Here is a 22,435-nt window from a genome sequence, read left to right as displayed (position 1 = left end):
CCTGTACTGACACCCGAAACCTGTTTTCCAAATGTTGCATTTGAATAAATTGTGCTATTTGTGAATTTGATTCGCTGTTTGGAAGGCGATCAGACCTACAGTTGACAGACTGTTCGTGAATCTGATACTGCCAGAGTCGAGCTTATAGTTGATCACACTATTTGGGAACTCGATTCGCTCCTAGGAAGGCGATCGGACCAACGGTCAGCAGACTGTCAGTGAATCCGATGCTGCCAGAGTCGGGCATATAGCTGGCACAGTATTTGGTATCCCTATTAAGAGAGGAGTCCAGCCGCCCCCAGTCCCTCTAACCTTTGAGGATCGGCTAGAACGCAAGGGGATTCATCTCTTACCAAATTTACACCCCCCCATCCAACCGCAACACATGTTAACACATCCACAGTAGCAATGGCTGATTTTAATATTGCCATCATGATCAATCAGTCTCTACCACAAATTGAATGACTTGGATTACAATTGCCTTTTTCTCGTTCCATACAGTAAGTATCAACTGTGAATCCATTTTGCCACCTCTCCTCATGTAGCATCTTGTCAGCTCAGCTTTTCTATGGGTTCCCTAAAGTGCCCTCCTACTCTGCTGGGCACAAGCAAGGGGTCCCTCACCAGTTGCGAGTAGCTTGCAGGTTCTGGTATGTTAGGTACTCAAAGCCTTCTTTGAGTATCTCTCTTTAGATATGGTGACACGTAATCTGCTTCCACCTCTGGATAATCATTGAATGAGTCCCCTTTCTGAGCTATTTCCTGCGCTTTTGCCAAACTGGAACAACTTACATGACTTTTTAAAGAGAGGGGTGTAAGTGGATTGGAGCCTCTGAATTTCTGGAAAGAAGCCAAGACATCTATGCCACCCATCCGAGGTTATCCGAGCAGTGCAAGAGCACCTAAGAGCTTGTTAGCACCCAGGTTGCTTGGTGTCTGCACCAGGCTCACTGGCTTAGTCCAACCCTCAGTTTTAGGAGAGTGGCATTTCTTTGCCAAATTGCTCCCCAGGCTTGGAGCAGAAAAGCTGGTAAATATTTCCATTAACTCCCTGAGAATCAATTAGCTTTTCTGTAGGACTACAGCTGTCCAGATCAAAATTTTCTCAGCTGCCAAAAAATCCCAAGAGAGAGGCCCAGAACTTCCTACGTTCTTGCTCAGACAGAGCCCACTCACTTCTGAGGCCAGCATACAAGGGTGAAATATTGACTAAGGTACATTAAAACATCAATATGAAAAAGGTTGCAGAAGGTGACTTTAAACAATCTATATATGCAAACATCATTTAGGGATCATATTTTTAAAAACTCAGATACAGCAAGCTATGGGTGGATGGCTTTATTACATAAAGTACAAGAGAAGAAACTACATTTTAACTTACCCTGCACACAGTCACTGATAATGTTACTTCTGCAACAGTTCTGTTCCTATTTGCCTGCTTTAGGAGAGAGAGGAACGCGTGAGACAAGGAAGATGAAGAAAGCAAAGAGAAGGAAAATAGGGCAACAGCCATGCCCCGAGTCTCAGAGGGCATTACTGATTCTAAATGGTGATAAGCAGAACCAAGTTGAAGTGCTGCCTGATCTACTGTGATTAATACCTATAACATCACCAGTTTTATTCTGCTTTGGGGGACAGCTCCTGACCTGACACATTTTTTGAACTTTGTGTGACCTGTTTTGTTGTTTACCGAGACTGACAGAAAGCTCCACTATAAACCTGTAACACTTCTAGGCTGAGGGTCCCCTGTACCCCTCATCCTCCAGATATGTGGTCTGATATATTTTCCCAATATTAAATTTAATGGAGATTTATGGATTTATCTTGAAAAAAGTTTAATTGTGGGAAATTTACTTTTTTTACTGTTTTCAATACAGTTAAAAGGCTAAGAAATTACTTAAGACATTTCAGAAATAGCTCTGAAATGCATGGATCTAAGTATGACATATATACATGCTGTAACAATATTAATTATATATGTTATCTTAAAATATAATGTATAGGTTTTAGACATGCGTCCACTTTGCTGTATTTTCAGCTAGTTATTCTTTAATGAGTGCGCTCCATTTGCGAAGAAACTTCGAGCAAAAGCAGAGGTTTCACGTACCAAAGAGAATTGCCACCCTTTGATTGAAGAGGTTCATCTTTACAAGATCAATATTAAAGGTACTCTATTTATCTATTTCACGTTAAGGACTTTCAGTGGGTCGAATCAAGTTTCAGGTTTAGAAATCTCATCCTTACGGATGCTGAACTAAAATGACCGCCTGCGTCCAGGAAATATTTCCCTCTGGTTCCTGTTTCTTCTTTCAGCATCCGTTTGAAAGGAGGAATTGTAGATATGGTGGGATAAAGCTGCCTTCCTCCCTGCCCCCTGCTCGAGACAGCAAATACAGCGTGCAGCTTGGGCGAGCTCATTCCCACCCTGCCCACCTTACTTTGCTAATCCACCTCAACCTGTGCTTGCTAGGATCAACGTCTTCTGATTTGAAAGTCTAATTTGGTCTTCATCTCTTTCAGGCCTAGACATTTTGTGAACAAAGCCCGAGGAGGATGCTATGTTACGTAGCTGTGTTAAGCATATGGACTGTTTTCTTCCAGGCATTCATCCCAGACTCTGAAAGGCATTTGGCTTTTGTCTTAGCTATACTGGAAACCAAGTACCTAAGGAATAAAACAGCACTGCAGTAATTCATTTGGGACCCACTTATTATACAAATTTAATAAAACGTACTTACATAAGGCTTTACCTGAACAGGCTTATTTTCTGGAACTACTTTTTAATCATCATCATCAGAAATTTGCCTGCATCCTTTAAAACACAACTATATTAGCAATGGTACCCATGAGGAGGCTTAGAAAAAACTGGCAAAAGAAAGCCATGATCATTCAAAAAATTAGAATCAGAATTGTGTCACAAACACTGACGGACATAAAACCTCACCCTCTCTGGGGATTTGAGCGAGCTTCAGTAACAGAGCCAGACCATGCATTTTTAAAATTGGTCCCTCTTTATTGCTTTTGCAAGTAAAATTGATGTGAATTATTACATGCTGACTTTTACAAAGAAAAGTGAGCTGAAGGACTAGGGAGAAAAAAAAAAAAAGCTTTTTTTTTCTATTCTTCTCCTGCTAAAATCATAAGTAGTACCTTCTGCTGAAAAGAACGAGGATGGAGCTGACAGATTTACACAGTGAAAGTATTAATATAACAAAATATACCATGTTAATCTTATCACAAAGGCTGAGAGATTTAGCCCAAGATATTTTTCATTCCTAAGATGTTTGGTGCGTCATCTTTCACCTGGCATCAAGATTTTCCTCTGGCTCTTGTTCAAATCTAATCACTTAGTGAAAGCAAAATAGCATTTAGAATGGGTCTGAAGTTTTTATCATGCAGAGACTAATGGTATCTTTACCTATATACAGCATTTGTCACTTGCTTGCTGTTCAGTTTTTCACACTTCAGCTTTACATGATACTAAGACTTGGGATTTTTTTCCAGAGAATTTTCTCTCTTTTATTTTCTTTTTATTAGGACCCCCTAATTTATTTCTCTTTCCCCCCTCCCTTGCTACTGTAGCCAAGTCAGGCAGCCTATTGAGAAAGAGCAAACCATCTGTTAACAGATCTGAAGTTCTGAATTATACTTGGGTGTGTAGAGGCACTTGTGCTTAGCCAGAAACATTCATTTGAATTAAGCTATAAACACTGTGTAAAAAGAACCATACATTTTAATGTAGGTTCATGAATAAATTTAAGGGAGGAAAACTGCACTCTAAAGTTTTATTGATTCAAAACCCAGTATTTTTGGTGTTCTGTGATCACTTGGTGCTTTCATAGTGTGATTGAAGCTTTAAACCTTGAACTGAGGGGAGATAATTCCTGTGCTAAACCTTTTGCAGTACATTTCATTTTTGGTGGAACAGAAGCTCTGTGGGTTTTTTTTGAATTTCCTTAAAAGATGGTTAAACAGGACAAAGGAAAATCTTACCTATTATTGAATTTTCTGGCATATAGCCAGATCTCCTAGTTCTGTGCACTTTGACTATTTTCTTTAGTTGCCATCTTGCCTAGTCTAGTGTAATCTATTAATTTTTTATGGTAGGAGAGACAGTCCTGCATAAAGTTTGCATAAGAAACAAAGTGGAGAGACTGATTCAGCTTCTCTCTTTCCCTGGAAGAGGCATTAATGTTAAAGGTAAGTTCCTTATTTTCTCTACAGAATTAAAAAATTAAGCCAGATAGAGAATTTGAAGATAGAGCCATTTGAAAATAAAGTTTACATTTATAGCATGAACATTGCCTTAGTTATTTTAAGCAACTCAAAATCAGGACTTTAAAGCAAGAATTGATGAAAGGCTAATTTATAATTAGAGTATGTGGTAACACTCATCACATTTTCTACTGATTTATTTAAAAAAAAAATGTTTTATTTTTTTTCGAATGATTTTCAACTCAATTTCCAGCTCAAAATCCCAACGTGCCGTTGTGACCCTAGCACGCGTGAACAAGTAAAGCGCTTGGCTGCCTAATGAGTGGCAGCATTAGCATTTCAGTACCACTCCTGCCCGTTCCTAAAACTTGCCTTAATTCATACGCCGGCTGGATGCCCCTGCACGAGGCGTGTAACCATGGCAGCACTGCGTACTCGACCTGCTCTGCCAGGCGTGTGGAGTGACTCCGCTGCACGACGCGCTGGCCAGCGGACACCTGGAGATCGGCAGGCTGCTCCTGCGGCACGGCAGTGAGTGCATGCAAAGTGCCTACCAGGATCTGTTTTGGGTTTTTTTTTGGCTTAAAATACAATGTTATTTTCAAACATTTTTAAGCCAGGCTGTTTTGGTCACAATAAAATATTACTGTTTTCACACTTATCTTGATCAGCTGAATATAGCATTAAGCAGGATTTTCACATTTTTCCCCAATATGGTTATGTTTTTATTCTGAATTTTACACCATATGTAACTATATTCTCCAAACTCATTAATGAAGATAAAGACTACCTAGGCACCAAGCAGTGCTAAGGATTTTCTTTTGTTTTGATCTATTTTTACACTAGCTTGCAAAAATAGATCAGTAAATCTCTATATAATCATGTATTTCAACACAAATTTGTTCAGCATTTATGAAAATTAATGTGATTGCCTTTGAAGAACACAATTAGCTTGGTAATTAGTTTAAGAAGGGACTCTATATTGTAATTGTGATAACTGCTGTTTAGGGATAATGGTGGGAGGGATGCCTTAGTTTCTAAAAAAAGATATATTGCCCCTTAGGCAGACGCATGATAAATATTTTGAACAATATTTTTCCTTCAGTGACAGGGAACATACATCTTGTCTTAAAATATACTGTAGTAATAGAATTAACATAACTTTTTTTTTTTTTAATAAAAGAAAGCACCTGCTGTATTGGAGATGGAAATTTCTGTGATCTGTAGAGTCATAAAAATCTCCTGTGAGAAGAAGAGGCCAGACCTTGGGAAAGAAGGTGTTTGCCTGCCCAGGCTGAGCGATAAGGAACAGGGATGCAGCTGCTCAGCCCGATTCATAGCCAGCCCCCCTGGAAACCTGTTGAAGCCAGCCGCTTGGCCGGGCTTGTAGCCAACTTAACCGCAGACGTCCTCCAAACTAGCTTTGGAGGTCAAACACCTGGAAATGAGGAAGAGGAGGAGGAAGGCAGGACCCTCGAACTGAGGACTGGGACCCCCGACTGGTATGCGTGCCTGCGTACCTGGGGGGGAGAGTTGCGCAACTAGAGGCGGCGTTTGTCCGTCCCCTGGTCTGCCTCCTGGGTCGTACTGACCCTACGTGCCAGGATGCACCGGGCATAAAAGTGGACAGTGTGGAGAGAGCGGGGTGGGGGAAGAAACTCCTGACTTTGAGGCCTACGCTGTCTCCGCGGGAGCCGGTCAGCTCGAGAGGACGTTCGAGTCCAGATCGGCAGGTATCACCTCATGAGTAGTTATCCATACTTTGCTGCTTTTAGGTGCTTTCGGTTGAATAAATGCTCGATGTAGTCACCTCGTTCTGGCGTGATTATTGCCGAATCCCGAGCCCATCTGGGACATAATTGGCGACGAGGATGGAATTCAGCAATTAAACAGTGGAACTCACTAGTGGAGTGCATAGCTAGGTGAGGTCGTGCCACTTGATAGAACTCGTGTTCGTGCTGTTTGTGTTTGTGGTCTTTATTGTGTGTGCGACATGCAGTGGTTCTTTTTCGGGAGAGCTGCAGGCAGCACTGGCGACTGCAGGGAGGCTGCACCTCCGAGGGAGCGTCCTGAATGGGGGCCAGAACCATGGAATACTCTGTGGAACCGATGGGAGACCTGCACCCAGGTATCTCCAGAACCATGGACCCAGAAGGACCCCATGGCAGTGTTACAGTACTGGGGTCAATTTGGGGAGACTGACCGTACTAAGAACTCGGTCCGACTGCAACATGCCGGTCGGATGGGAGGTGCTCTGCTGTGTGCATATAAGATTGGTGACACAGTACATGACACAAGTGGTAAAGAACAGGCGAGGGAGAAAACCGGGGCAGAAGGGGAGCCGGGTGTGGACTATTATCAGCAACCCTGACTGGGACCCGGAAACTTGGGATGGGGATATTTGGGAATCAGACGAGGAAGTCCCCACACCAGAGGAGAAGGGCCCATCGCAGGACAAACCAAAAAGGCGAGCTGCCCCGGTAATACGAAGGAAAGCTGTGCTGCCAAGGGCAGGACAAGTGGTGCGACAGGATGAGCTAACCGATTTCACCCCCGAAGATATTAAGAATCTGCTAGCGAAATATAAACAACAAGCCGGGGAGAAACCACAGTCCTGGATGGTAAGCTTAATGGGAGAAGGGGCTGATTCGGTGATAATTGACAATGTTGATGCCTCGAGGTTTTTGGGGTTAACTAATGACATGTATGTACAGTCCGCCCTGCGAAGAGTGGACGGAAAGCGGCAAGAGTCTTATTGCTGTGGTAGCTGAGGGTCTCGCTTACCGCCACACTAATGATGGTGATTGGCCCCCATCCAGCTCCTCCTGGGTAACTATAAGACAAGCATGTCAGATGCTTAAGGCAAATGCCATGAAGATTGCTATAGAATTGGGAAGTCCAGAACTTTATCTGCAACAGCCGTTGTTACCTGGGATGCGAAATCAGTTGTTGGAGGGATGCCCAGTAGCGTGGCGCCCCTATCTAATTCCAGTTCTGATGTCAGAACAAGGAAACCCTATTGAGAACATAATTGAAAAGTTGCAACAGATAGGGGACCTTCCAGGATTGGCATTAGAGGTGGATGGAAAAGGCGGCGGTGAGAAAAGAGGGCTGAGTGTGAAGGCAGGGTCGGAATGCGGGGACCGAGCTTGGCTCTTCCGTCTGCTTTTACAGAAGGGTGTTAATAGACAGGAAATTGATGGGAAACCAACAGAAGTATTACGCCAACTAGCACGCCGATATAATGTTCGTGCGGTCCAGGCTGCGAAGCAGCGCTCAGGAATAATGTCCAAGGCTGATAGATCACAGGTGTTGCACCCGTGGGAGGATATAGAGCAGACAGTGTTAAGATTCAGACTGAAGGAGAAGCTGGAGACAGTTTCTCCCCCTCAGGAGGGGCTTGGACGCCCAAAACAAGAATAGGGGCATGGCCAAGCTCCAGTGTCTGAAGGGTTCCAATGTAACATCGCTCGCCAAGACGATCGTTCGTTTGTTACACGTGCCCTTTATTGTTCAGAACAAAATAGACAAACGGTTCATGCCTTGGTGGACACGGGAGCGGAGGTCACAGTAGTGCACAGGAACCCAGAGAAGCGCAAGGGGGAAGTAATCTCTGTTTGGGGTTTGGGTGACCAGCCTGTCAAGGGCAAACTTGTGACTGACTGCCATCAAGCCGTACACCAGACTCTTGAAGCTGCTGGGGTGCTGCGACCAGGGAAGGTCCAGGTGATCCAATCAATCAGGGTGCTCAACAATAGAGGGTTGACCAAAGAGTGGATGCCCCTTACCCTGATGAGAGGGATCTCCCGTGTGAATCGTGCGGTAGCCACCTTGACTGTAGCATATGAATCTGGAGCGAACTCTAGTCTCTTCCCTGCTAGGGAAGGGTTGGTATTAAACCAGAGAGGAATACTTGAATGGGATCCCGGGGGATGACTTCTCAAAAATAAAGGCAAACCCTCCCCCTCCGCTTTTCCCCATCCCCCCCCCCACCTTTCCCCGGAAGTGGACCAGATGTTCCGGAGGGAGGAGGAGAATTGAGAGCTGTACTCTGACTTGTATCCTTGCAGAGAGACTAGGGACATAACTTCAGTATAGAATACAAGAATGAAGTGACACCCAAGCTCCAGTATGAGGGGCACGGAAGGGCCAGTGACCCTATGTAGAGATCATGAGGTGTGTTGCAAGCACTGGGAATTGAACAAAATAATGATTCCTTTGTCCTGACTTGCACCCAGGCCCAGACGTGGGTGCAGAGTGTCGTTGCAGGTATATTGAGAGACGGAGACAACAGAGTCCTCCCCACCGAGATCTGAAAACATCGTCTGGGACGTGGCCACAGAGAAAGAGCAACAGCTTCAAGCGTGATGGAGATCTGTGAACTTCACCCATGACCAGGGCCTCCGCGCAGCCACCACCTACGTACTGACCCTGGCAGATGTCACCATTGAGAAGGTCTATCTGTGCTCTACCCGACCCCACCCACCCACCGCCGAATACGATGCCCTCAAAGCGAACAATGTTTCCTTTTCATACTGAAGAGGGTGGATGGCATTATGGGATCAATCCGCAGAGTAATAGTAAAACCATATTAGCTTATGTAGGGAAAGGTTGGGTGTGTTCTAGAACAACATGTAAATACGTGCTAAGTAATGAAAGTTATAACCAGACTGTGTTTAATGACTCTAATATGTGTGCTCATGTAGAGGGATGGCTAGAGAGCCGCGTACATGGCTGCCCAGCAGGCCTGCTCAATTCCAGCCTTCAGGTTTCAGTGAAAGAACAAAGGGAGTGCTAACTAGGAGATAAGAAAGTAGACCAAGGTCAGAGGGAATAAAAGAGCTGTTGAACTAAAAGGATGAGCTAAACAAGTAAGGGGGGCTGTAAGGGTCTGAGTTAGATCATTGTCTACCAATTAGGAGCCTGTGTAATTACATCACTAATTGTTAAGAATCATATAAATGTACTGCATGAAAAGCTAATAAACGAAGTCAGTTCCAGCTTCTATGAAGTTGCTGTCTGGCATTCCTGACCCGCTCCAAGCTGCAACAAGTGGCGCCCGAACAGGGACCAGATTCCGAACAGGGACTGGTACAGGGACCTGGCGGGATTCCGGAGGACGACGTACGGGTGCAGCCGAGTGATCCGACCAAGAAGGGGACCGGAGCGGGTAAGCCGGCCGTGATTGCGCACACGGGAAGACGGCGTGGGGTAACGGTTAGAAGCAGAATTCCCAGTGCACGTGTACATGGAGCGAGAAGCTGCTGAACAACTGCTGCTGGACTTATTAGCAAAAAGGGAAGCAGCAGTGAGCACGAAGAAGCTGTATGAGTTGATTAAGTGGGCAAGGGAGAAAGGACATTTAAAGGAGCCACAATTTGTTTTTAGTATAACAGAGTGGCGTGAGATAGGGAACTCATTATGGGAAGCCACTCTGGAGGGCAACAAAGCTGCCAAAGAACTGGGTCAAACTTGGCGCGAGGTGGCGAATCAGCTCAAGTGTATGCAGGCTGAAAAGAAAATGGTAGCAGCCGCGACGCAGATGCTGCAAGGGGAGGAATCAACTCCTGAGGGATCGGCAGTGCAGAAGGGCCCCCTTGGACGAGGCGCCACTGCAGTCCCAAAGAGCACCGCCAAGGAGTTGATCGATAGCGTTCTCGGAGGTGGGTCGTCACAACTTCAGCGTCCCTTGGAGTCATCACCTCCACCACCGGAACCTGCGCCAGCCGAATCGACCGCGACTCCCGAATCGCCACAGCAGCCATCGGCGCCATCACTCCCGGCAGGGGCAGCTGGAAATAGACCACAGGAGCAACCACCAGAGCGAAGCCGGGACCGACCCTCTGATAAGCTGTTCCGAGAAGCCTCTAGAGCGCTGGTTCAAGCCCAGGCAGATGGGCGAGCCACAGATGGGGGGTGGTCGGGGGCTTCCGGGGGGCTTTCGGGTCCGCGGGTTTCCTCTTCGCGTTGGTCTGGGGTTATCAGGGATGCAATTCTGGAGGGTCAATGGGAGCCGGCTATGAGGGTAGCGTGCCCGGTAACCTTTGAGCCGGATGGTCAAGGGGGGGCAGCGGGTAAATGGGATCCATTTGACTGGAAAATTCTGAGTCAATTGAGGGATACGGTTGTGCGTTGGGGGATCAAAGGCGAGCCCTCCAGACAAATGCTATCCTACATTTTTAACAGCGATATGCTTCTTCCTAGTGACTGTCAACAAATCGCAAAATTAATCTTGACACCAGGTCAGTTACTGTTATGGGAAAGACAGTGGGCAGCTCACGCGGCACGGGAATGCGCTGTGCCGCGGGGGCAGGATGATCCGTTGTTTAATTTACGGCCCGAAACGGTCATCGGACAGGGAAACTTCGCGGATGTGGGGGTGCAGATGCAGTATCCTCCTATTCTTTTGAGGCTCGTGACACAGACCGCCTTATCAGCGTTTATGTCCTTACCAGAGGAAAAGAAGGGGCCGTCTTTTGTAAATGTTAAACAGGGTGTAAACGAGCCTTTTGGTGAGTTTGTGGATCGTCTGCTTAAGACCTTAGAGGAAATGGACGCGTTAGATGAAAGAACTAGGAGGCTTATGGCACAGTCCTTAGCAGTCGAGAATGCTAATAAGCGAACTAGGGATGTGCTGGTGACATTGCCTCAGGGAGTGTCCCTTGAGGAAATGCTTGAAGAGATTGTTCGTCGGGGTGTGGGAAACCCAGGAGCATTCTTAGGGGCTCGGGTAGAGCAGGCACTGCTTGACTCAGCCGCTCAGCAGGCGCAGGCGACTCGAGTGTTAGCGGCGGCACTGCAACCCCTTGTGGGAAAGGGACAGAAGAAACGGCCGAGTGATGATGGCCCTAAGTGCTTTCGGTGTGGTCGTCGGGGACATATTCGGAAGAATTGTGATGAAGGGCGTGTTTGGTGCCCCCGATGTCAGAGAGACACTCATTCCCAAAAGGCGTGCCGATCAGCCCCTGGTACTGTTTGTTCGGGAAACGGGAATGTGAGCGCGAACCCTGCCCGCGCGAGGAGAACAATGGTGCAGGGGGGGAGCTCTGGCTGCCTGCCACAAGGGGAAGCCTGGGCATTGACCTGGCAGCCGCAGTAAGCATCTGTCTACAAGATGCCTCCCCCGTGCGAATCCCATCCCAGTTTAAGGGCTTACCTTGGTCAGGGAAAAGAAGTGGGGGGTTGATATTGGGACGATCTTTGGCGGGAATGTCTGGTATTTTTGTAATACCTGGGATTATTGATTCGGATTCGGAAGGAGTAATCAACCTGGTGGTATACACATTGACCCCACCAGTAACTATTGCTAAAGGCAGTAAATTGGCTCAATTAGTTCCTTTGCAGAATTTGTTAGGGGCTATTAATCCCCGGGCGGCTTCATTGCCGTCACGGAAGCAAAAAGGCTTTGGATCTACAGGAGGACAAGCCCTCTTAACTCTAAACATGAAACATCGGCCGTTAGTAAAGGTGCAAGTGAGTTTCCGGGGCCAAAACATGTGCTGTCAAGGGTTAATGGACACTGGTGCAGATTGCACCATCATCTCAAGCGAGTGTTGGCCACGGCATTGGCCAAAAAGGATAGCAGCAGCATGCATTGGAGGTGTAGGCGAGGTTCAACAAACAGAGGAAAGTGTTTACCCTGTACAGCTTACAATAGACCATCAAGTGGTCAGCACTCACGTGTCTATCCTGCCGTTGCCTGCTCCTATTCAGATGTTGATTGGCAGGGAGTGCATGGCCCAGCTAGGAGTGGTTCTCTCAACTGCGTCAGGACAGGGTTTTCCTTAGCGGCTACTGTCGAGCAGCCCATTGCTATCACCTGGATAACAGAAGACCCTATCCGGGTGGAGCAGTGGCCGCTAACGAAGGAGAGGCTGCAAATAGCAGAAGAGTTAGTAGAGGAACAGTTAAAGGCGGGTCATTTGGTGCCCTCCACTAGCCCATGGAATACACCGATCTTTGTTATCCCTAAGAAGTCAGGGAAGTGGAGGTTACTTCATGATCTTCGTGCAGTTAATCAACAGATGCAGGCAATGGGGGCTCTACAGCCCGGCCTGCCTTCTCCTTCTATGATCCCGGAAAATTGGTACTTGTTGATAATTGACTTAAAAGATTGTTTCTATACCATCCCGCTGCAAGCCCAGGACTCTGTCCGTTTTGCATTTACGCTACCCTCCATAAATAGGGCAGCACCTGCTAGGCGCTGTCAGTGGGTAGTGTTACCCCAGGGAATGAAGAACAGTCCGATAATGTGCCAACTGTTTGTGGCTGCGGCCCTTCAGCCATTGCGTACACAGTGGCCACACACATTGATCTATCATTATATGGATGATATCCTTTTTGCGCGAGCAGAACCTATTACGGTAAAGGAGGAGGAAGTAATTTCGAAGGCCCTTCGGGAGCGAGGGTTGCAAATCGCACCTGAAAAGGTACAACGTGCTCAGCCTTGGAAGTACTTGGGCTGGCTTATATCAGAGGCTACCATTAGGCCACAGAAGGCAGAATTGAAGGTGAGCCTGCGCACGTTGTCTGATGTGCAAACCCTTATGGGGGATTTGCAATGGGTACGGTCTGTCCTAGGTATCACCAATGATGAGATTGCACCGTTAGTGCCCTTACTAAAAGGTACCGACCCAGCGACGCCAATCAACCTGACAGAGCAGCAACAACAGTGCCTTCAGAATCTCTCCCAGGTCTTGTCTCAGCGGTTAGCCCGCCGCCGGAGGTTGGACCTCGGTATAACCTTACTACTGTTAAAGGGGCCGACTAGTTACGCTGCTGTAATTAGTCAGCTCACAAAAGAAAAAGGGAGAGAGACGCAGGTATCGGTGCTAGAATGGGTATTCCCTGCAGTGCGCCCAAAAACAGCCCTTGCGACACCCTTTGAGATTCTGGGATCTCTAATTCGGAAAGGTAGGGATCGGGTCGTAGCGATTGCAGGTGAAGAGCCAAACATGATAGGTCTACCGATACAAAAGGAAGATTTAGAGTGGGCAATTAGGCACTCGACAGCTCTGCAGCTGGCGTTGTTGGATTTTTCAGGGGACATAATATCGCGCCCAGTGTCGGGGAAAATCGGTCATTTGTTAAACAATTATGATTGGGTCGAACGCCCTAGGCGATCCAAGCGACCATTGGCAAATGCGGTGACAGCTTTCACAGATGCAGGTAAAAAGTCGCGCTTGGCCGCAATTACCTGGCGGAATGGAGATCGGTGGGAGTCTCAGACTTTATCCGCGGAGAAGAAGGATTCCCTTCAAACCTTGGAATTGAAAGCAGTAGTTTGGGCCTTCACCAAGTGGGTGTCAGTACCCTTGAATGTGGTCACTGACTCCTTATACGTAGCAGGAGTGGTAGACCGAATAGAAGATGCCTTGATTAAGGCCATGGAAGATCAGCGATTGGGAAAGTTGTTTTTTCAACTAAGGAAGGCGATTATGATGAGGTCCGAGTCCTACTGCGTGATACATATCCGTAGCCATACATGGGAATTAGGCCTAGGGGAAGGGAACGCCCGAGCAGATAAGTTGGTGAGTGTAGCCCCTCGGATGGGACCATTCAGTCGGTTCGAGGCAGCAAGAGTGGGTCATGGAATGTTGCATGCTAATGCTAAGGGTTTGGCAAGACAGTTCGGGATATCCTTGGAAGATGCACGGGGAATTGTGCAGGCGTGCCCACAGTGTAGTCACCATGGTCCAGGATTGGGTATCGGGGTTAATCCGAGAGGATTGAGGGCCTTAGAGCTGTGGCAAATGGATGTCACGCATGTGTCGAGCTTTGGAAGACTGAAATACGTCCATGTTTGTGTCGATACCTTTTCTAAAGTCATATGGGCAACGGCACAGCCTGGGGAAAAGGCCATACATGTAAAAAAAACACTTGTTAGCATGCTTTGCAGTCTTGGGGGTACCTGAAAAGATTAAGACTGACAATGGCCCCGCGTATGTTAGTCAGACACTCCATCATTTCTGTGATACCTGGGAGGTGGAGCACAGTACGGGTATCCCACACTCCCCTACGGGACAAGCAGTAGTAGAACGAGCCCATCGAACCTTGAAAGAGTATCTGGGAAAGTTTGAGGACATTTCTGACCCAAAAGAGCGCCTTTCAGTTGTTCTCTTTGTGCTAAATCATCTGTGCATTTTTGGTGCAGAGGAAGTGCCCCCTATTGTCAAGCACACGCAGTGTGTTCCTCCCGTGGAGACCAGAATGTGGGTACAGTTCCGAAACCCGAAAACTGGAATCTGGGAAGGTCCTGCTGAAGTGCTGTTCCTCGGCAGGGGTTACATGTGTGTTTCTACCATTTCAGGTCCCCTGTGGGTGCCCAGCAGGTGGACGAAGGTAGCAGAGGGGCCAACGCCACCCACGCAAGATGAAGACATTTCTGGTGCTGATTCTCGTGGGCCTTAATGTCTGTGAGTGGGAGGCTTCGGTACTCCACCCATGGCTGTTCGACCCTCGGCAAAATATCTGGGTAACATTGGCCAGGGAGCTAAATACTACACAATTTTGTGCTAGCTTAGCGACACCCAGCACACCCTTTGTGACCTGTTTGGTAGGGGTCCCACTTAACGATAGCGAAGCGGTGGTTTTTGCGGCTCACTATGATGATAGTTGTAAGAACGCAAGTAGCAGCTGGTGTGACTATAAGAACATGTCTGTCGTGATGTCGCAGTTCGACCAGTGGGTTAACGGTCAGCTGGATATGGATAACCCCCCACAGGAGTTTGAGCTACTAGATTCTCTTAATGCTACTGCTTGCATTTTTTTAAATACTAGTGCCACGGCAGTACCACTGCCTTATCCACTCCGCTTATCCAATAACACCACCCCTGTAAACCCGAATGGAAACAGGTTAAGTTGGGAAAACTGGTGCGCCGGGTCAGTCCCTGAAGTTAAAGGTAATGCTCTGCCTCGTAAACTTCCTCCCGGATATTTCCTTATATGTGGAAATAGAGCCTGGGCTGGCATTCCAGCCCAGCCCATGGGAGGACCTTGCACAATCGGTCGCCTTAGTATGATATGGCCCCACGGGCCTCCTGGGAGCCGGAAAATAGCAGTTAGGCGACGAAGAAGTACAAAGGTTGCTATAAGCAGTGATTGCATTGATGATGTTGATTTATGGAATGATTGGGAGGTGATAGTGGCGTCTTTCTTCGGTCCTGGGGTGTCAGCCGCCCGAGCCCACAGGAATATTGAACATCTTGCATGCTGGGCAGTCAAGCAGGCAAACGCAACCAGTATGGTGCTTAGCGAATTGTCAGATGATTTAACCCAGGTACAACACGCTGTATTACAAAACCGTGCCGCTATTGATTTCCTGCTTCTTGCTCACGGACATGGGTGTCAGGACTGTGGCGGCATGTGCTGCATGGACTTGAAGGATCATTCAGCGGCGATACATCAACAGCTCCACGACCTGACCAAGCATACAGAGAAAGTAACAAAGGATGTGGGATTCTTCGGTCTAGATGGACTAACGGACTGGTTAGGAATTGGGGGATGGATAAAATCGTTGATGAAATCGTTGTTAATGTTGTTACTATGGGGACTGTTGTTTGTAATTGGCTTAATGATTGCTTGTACCTGTTTGCGCGCTTTAATGTCACGGTTATTAACTGCTTTTTCACGCAATCCGAATCTGACGCCTCAAGGCTGGCTTGCTTCCCGGGGTCACCTAATCTAAAGAAAAGGGGGGATTTGATTTCTCTTTTAAAGTGGGGGTTGAAGAATTGTAATGCTTTAGACGAGGATAGCAACCGCTAGTAGGGCTAGTATTTCTATTTGCTATGTTCCTCTTTATCATGTGTTTCATCCTATGTATATTGATGCTGACATGAGGTATGGTTGAAGGCTGGAAACTTGTACGATCCGTAGAATCATAAAACTGTTGTACAAAACAGAACCTAAGACCTTGAGAAAGAAGATGTTTGCCTGCCCGGGTTGAGAGATAAGGAGTGCGGAGGCGGCTGCCCAGCCAGGCTCAGAGCCGACCTCCTCCAAAAGCAGCTGAAGGCGGCTGCTCAACCGGGCTTGTAGCCAACTTAACTGCAAACATCCTCTAAATTAGTTTGAAGGTCAAACACCCGAGAGGGAGGAGATGAGAAAGGCAAGACCCTCAGACTGACGGTTGCGACCACTTACTGGTATGCGCACCTGCACGACCAGGAGGGAAGGTTATGTGACTGAAGGTGGAGTTTGTCCACCCGCCCCCGGTCTGCCTGCTGGCACGTACTGGCCCTACGTGACAGGATGCACCGGGCTTAAACAGATAAAGCAGAGCGTAAAGGGGGGGGGCGGTGAGACTCCTAACACTGAGACCCACGTTGTCTCTGCGGGGACGCCTGCCGAGTTGGGAGTCTGTCAGCAACCCTCTAATCTGCTAACTCAAGAGAATACTCAGTCTCAGTATCCTGCCGACGAGTGTTACCTCAAGAGTAATTATCTATGCTTGGTTTCTGAAATCGGATGGGTGACAGAGAAAATGGGAGAGGCCTTAGCTGGAAGCAACCTCACATACATCAGATGTAGCAGGCAAACAGCTGGTACCCTAGCGGTGGGAAGTGTGAGCCTGCAGAACATCATGAGAGGAAGAAGTGTCCTGTACTACTAAGCAGGCCTTGCTGGTACAAAAGAAAAAGGGGGAATTGTAGAGGGATGGCTAGAGAGCCGCGTACATGGCTGCCCAGCAGGCCTGCTCAATTCCAGCCTTCAGGTTTCAGTGAAAGAACAAAGGGAGTGCTAACTAGGAGATAAGAAAGTAGACCAAGGTCAGAGGGAATAAAAGAGCTGTTGAACTAAAAGGATGAGCTAAACAAGTAAGGGGGGCTGTAAGGGTCTGAGTTAGATCATTGTCTACCAATTAGGAGCCTGTGTAATTACATCACTAATTGTTAAGAATCATATAAATGTACTGCATGAAAAGCTAATAAACGAAGTCAGTTCCAGCTTCTATGAAGTTGCTGTCTGGCATTCCTGACCCGCTCCAAGCTGCAACATGCTCACAATGTAGTTATTATTAGAGGCTATGATTTTGTGTGTGTTACCCATGTTTAATGACAAGCTGTGTGTGTGCTGCCATAATAGTGCCTTGCTACTGCATGAGGCAAGTGAGACTGCCTTGATGACCAGCTGAAGCCTAAGTGCCTCCTACCATAGTCAAGGGCAAGACTGGGTTGGCCTCTGTGTTCGCCACCAAGAAGAACCTCGAGCTCCGCTGTTGGTTGCAACCCATTAGGCGTTGAGCAGTGGGGACACATGCCATGCCAGACCTTGATGTGAGTGATGGCCACCTCTGTCTCTGAGGACCATCTAGGAGGCGAATGTAGGCCAAGCAGCCTGCTGCTGGCATGAGTGACAGCGTAATTAACTTGTGCACAAAACCACAGAACTTTCCTGAAAAATTGCTTATGCTAACTCTGCTGCACGTAGGCCCATTGGACTGCTTACGCCACCCTGCACAGTAGGGCGGCTTACTATTTTAGGGACCAGGTTTCAAAAAAAAAAAAAAAAAAAAAAAAAAAAAGAGAGAGAGATGCAAGAACGTCATTGCTCCAGGGATCACTGCCGCGCAAGCACCCACCACGCTACACAGACCAGGATGCTGGCTAGAAAAATCCTGCAGTGCTACAACGACAGCTTTGCCATCATTGTTAGTAGATGTAAACTCGGTTCGGCACACAACCTTGCTGCAATGGCTATGCTTCTGCTTGTACATGACCGTAGATGTGAGGAGGCAGGGGGCATGTGCCGCATGACTCTAAGCGATCGTACCACGTCTATGCATGCCCAGGTCCGGGCGTTACAGGACCTGACTCATCAATTGAGAATGGAAGGTGATTGGACTCCATTTGGACGATGGACACGGGGTTGGCCATGGCTATAGATACTGTTATTCGAGCTGTTATTTCTATTTCCAATATTATCATATGCTGTCTCCCTTGCATAGTGATGATGACACGAGACGTGGTTGAACTGCTATGAAAAAATTATCTCTTCGGGTGCTTGGCTACAATAGATTGACCTCTACAGATTGCGGGGTGGTATGTATAGGAGGTGGGAATCCTTATGATTGTTTATGATCTCTACAGATCACGGGGTGGCATGTATTGGAGATGGAAATTTCTGTGATCTGTAGAGTCATAAAAATCTCCTGTGAGAAGAAGAGGCCAGACCTTGAGAAAGAAGATGTTTGCCTGCCCAGACTGAGCGATAAGGAACAGGGATGCAGCTGCTCAGCCCGGTTCACAGGCAGCCCCCCTGGAAACCTGTTGAAGCCGGCCGCTCGGCCGGGCTTGTAGCCAACTTAACCGCAGATGTCCTCCAAACTAGCTTTGGAGGTCAAACACCCGGAAATGAGGAAGAAGAGAAGGAAGGCAGGACCCTCGAATTGAGGGCTGAGACCCCCGACTGGCATGCGCGCCTGCGTACCTGGGGGGGAGAGTTGCGCAACTAGAGGTGGCGTTTGTCCACCCCCCGGCCTGCCTCCTGGGTTGTACTGACCGTACGTGCCAGGATGCACCGAGCATAAAAGTGGACAGTGTGGAGAGAGCGGGGGGAGAAGATCCTCCTGACTTTGAGGCCTACGCTGTCTCCGCGGGAGCCGGTCAGCAACTCTCTCTCTCGTCTGCCAACTCAAGAGGACATTCGGGTCCAGATTGGCAGGTATCACCTCGTGAGTAGTTATCCATACTTTGCTGCTTTTAGGTGCTCTCGGCTGAATAAATGCTTAATGTAGTCACCTCGTTCTGGCTGATTATTGCCGAATCCCGAGCCCATCCGGAACAGCTGCAAAGAATGAAAGAATGGACTTGGATATCAACTGCTTTTTTTCATTTACTAAGATTTGTGATATCCTTCCTGGCGACCTGCTGTGTCAATTTAATCTCTGTGCACTATATCTTTAGTTCAGAATTAAAAAAAAAAAAAAATCCTTCCGTGTACAGCCATAAGGCAAAAGAATGCCCTGTATTTAGACAGCCTATTACTTAATTAAGCTCGAGAAACAAAATGTTACTGGAGTCTTGGCAGAAGATGGCTGGATTTGCAGTCTTCTCCTGCCCCCTAAAGGCTACTTCTGTGCGTGTCATACCAGCACCATCTCGCAGTCAATACATCCCCCTGCACTTCTGTCTCTGTGTCTGCTGAGTGGCACTTCGGGGGCTCCCAGGTGTTTTATGCCTCTCCTGCACCACAGCCCTGACACACCAAGCCAATACCTGCACTCTCTTCCATCGCTCTCAGTGATGCACTAGCCAATATTTTAGCAAGCCCGGCTCCTCAACTGGAAGTGGCATTGCCCTGACAGCTGTGCATTTTTCCAGGGCTGTTGCAAAGAGCAGGCAATGGATGATGCTGCTGTCCTGGGGGAGTAGATCTACTCACACTTGCATTCATCAAGGTCCTCTCGCAAGGCCACAGGCTGCACGTACCCATATCTGGCCTGTGTCACACTCAGGCCTTGGGCCTGTCGAGTAGCTGACAACGCTGTGGCAGAAAGCGTGCGACTCATTCAACGGGTATTTACCCAGCTCAATACGTCCCTGCAGTCTCTTTTTACTTTTTGCCCCCTCTTCAACTTGCCAAAGTTAGTTATTTTACAAAATCAGCGATAGAATGAAACGGCACTGCTGTAATCTCACTCTAATACTGGGTAATGAGGTGAAATCATTAGCCATGGCATCTGGTAATTAAAATAGATTCTTGAAAATATACTCAAGTTATCAAACTGCATCATTACTTTATCATTGTAGCCCAAATCCACATACAAGGATTTCTGTTGTGTCGTTCTATGAAAATCAGCACCTCTAGGATGTGTAACCCCCTTCATTTTTTTCTTACTGGTGTGGCATTTCATAAACTTATCCAGACATTTGCAAACTATTTAAATACTAATAGCTCCCTTGTACTAATAAAAAAGAATTACTAAAGAGAATCTAGCATAATCTGAACAGGTTAAACATTCCCATTTAATTACTTTATATCTATTTATTATAGTATTTAACTTTTGCATTTCAGCAATTTGCTAAGAACAAATCCTGTAGCTTAGTTGTTAAGGGAGACTAGGATTCCTACCAAAACAGTTTATCTTGCTTCATGGCCTAGGACAGTCAGCTGCACCATCCAGAAAGGAAAAATAAAGATCATTGTAATGAGATAACTATAGCTTGGAGTCAGTTTCAGCAAATATAACAGCCTGTAAAATGCTTAATGAAATTTGACATCAGCAATAATACTTTCCTTTTACATTTTCTATGTACTGCTACTTGAAATTTTAGAATAAGACACATTTGAATCTCTTTTCCACTTCTAGGTGAATAATCTTTATCTTGCAACCTAGCAAAATCAGTAAGAAAATTAAGGTAAAAATGATAAAGAAGCTGTTCTAAGGGTTCTGTCTACTTCTAAATTGGTGGATGGTAAATATGTGACCTATCAGTTGCATCGACCTAACTTAGTATAAAAAGGAATTTAAATGGACTCCTAGCTGCTGTCAGAAAAAGCAACCCAAAATCTTGTTCAGCTGCCAAATTGAATATGCTGTCACTAGTCATGTTTGTTTTTCCCGCAGGACTGGTGCTTCTGCAGCAGAGGGACTCCAATGGGAAACTGCGACTGGATTATGTTGAGTCCCTGCCAGTAAAACAGGAACTTTTGAATACTTTCCATCCAGAAAAGACCATTGAAAGCTTCTGTGAGCACACAGAACAAGACTTCCACGATCAGCAGCTAGAATTGTGCTTAGTTTTATTTAATAAGATGCTGCTAAATTTTTGTTCAGTTTATAATCTGTCTTCACCCTTTACTTTAGCTCTCGGAGAGGTAGCCTGTTCAAATACACTCCCAGTAATGCCTAGTAATGACTCTAATTTGAAAAATATTTTTTCTGGTAATTGGTTAGTACATACATATCTTAGGGAGCTAGAAACTTTTCAAAAGCTTTCACAGTTTCTTCAAGAAATACCTGCAAACATGATTGTTTCTTCTGGAGAACAGCTGAAGTCTTTACTGGCAACACTGGAATCTATGGTGATGGGACATAAGCTCCCTGTTTGACATCTTCTCAGCACTTAACTTCCAAGCTAGTTCCCCTGGTTAAGGCTTGACTGCTAAGCACTGGTATTGGGCAAACGTTATTTTCTCAGCAACTGAGAAAGTGGAAGTTTCACAGAGACCCTAGTAGCAGCTCCCATGATTTCAGGATTTCCTGGAAGTGAGATGCACTCATTCAGTGCGTTTTTTTTTAGCCAAACTTCCCCAATGCCAATGCCTTCCAGCTGTCAGACAGATCTGGATGTCCATGCTGACCTCGGGAGGATGCTGTGTCATTTGCACTAAATTAAACTTTGCTTTTTCTGTCCTGGAAATTTTTGTTACCACTCCTGTGCCTTACTCTACTTTGGCTTTCAAGCCCAGCAATCCTTAAGTTACCTGAATTTTAACGAGCCACTTTTTTCCTTACAAGTATCTACCTACCTATTTTAATAATTTTTCATAAAACTAATATTCAGAATATCTATCAATAAATGAAACATGGAAAAAACCCTCCACTGCCCCTGTGCTCTCCTGGCTCAACTCTAAGTCGTGCTGCCTTGCAGTGTCTCAACACATCCATTACACCAGCAACGTGTACAATGTTGGTCTGGTAATGTTCTTGGGATGCTCCGGAATAAAGATGCTGCTGGAAGCGGTGGCACAAATCTAGTTATGTTGGCAGGGGAACCTGCAAAGAATTAGGCAAGCCAGTTCAGACAAGCCACTGGGCATCAGATGCTGACAGTAAGTATGGATCTCCTTAAAAATTAAACCCTGTTTAGTGTGGTAACTTTGTTCTCCAGCCTGTGAATACATGCAAGCTACACACGATAAATCCTCTGCACTAATCCTCTAACCTAATTTAGGATTGCGTGCTACATGTCCTATCAGATGGTCCATTTAACTAATTAAGAGAAAGAGAAAATCCTGAGCTGTTCTTTAAAGGTACTGAGGCTCTTGAGGCAGCTGAACTGAGCAATCCTGCTGCCTAAGAAGAATGGAAATGGGAAGGCGTTGGGTACTTCGGAGAGCTCCTGCTGCACATCTCTACAGCAGTGAACACTCTTCTTGCCTTGCATCTTTGTACAGATCCCTGGCCAGACTTGGGGCTGAGGAGAGGCCGGCTTCTAAACGGAAAAGAGAAAAAAGTGCTGCTTAAGAATAAGATTTTTTTGATGGATTCAAT

General features: G+C 46.6%; 1 protein-coding gene and 1 long non-coding RNA gene across 2 annotated transcripts; both read left to right on the top strand.

Moving 5' to 3' along the window:
* Positions 1–974: 974 nt before the first annotated feature.
* LOC148593573 (uncharacterized) lies at positions 975–4,228 on the top strand. Its single transcript, XR_015913689.1, has 3 exons — positions 975–1,589; positions 2,039–2,166; positions 4,108–4,228. It is a non-coding gene; the product is annotated as an uncharacterized LOC148593573 (long non-coding RNA).
* Positions 4,229–4,608: 380 nt separating this feature from the next.
* Positions 4,609–21,288, top strand: LOC148593572 (SMC5-SMC6 complex localization factor protein 1-like). The gene is made up of 3 exons (XM_088530425.1): positions 4,609–4,623; positions 4,668–4,746; positions 20,786–21,288. The coding sequence occupies exons 1-3, from the start codon at positions 4,609–4,611 to the stop codon at positions 21,268–21,270; spliced, it is 579 nt and encodes a 192-aa protein (XP_088386551.1). The 3' UTR covers positions 21,271–21,288.
* The last annotated feature ends 1,147 nt before the right edge of the window (positions 21,289–22,435 follow it).

This window comes from Tinamus guttatus, unplaced genomic scaffold (assembly GCF_059628265.1).
Source record: "Tinamus guttatus ecotype Peru unplaced genomic scaffold, ASM5962826v1 Tinamus_guttatus_pri_ptg000374l, whole genome shotgun sequence".
Taxonomy (NCBI): domain Eukaryota; kingdom Metazoa; phylum Chordata; class Aves; order Tinamiformes; family Tinamidae; genus Tinamus; species Tinamus guttatus.
Note: the sequence above shows the minus strand (reverse complement) of the source record. Positions and strands in the feature narration are given on the sequence as shown.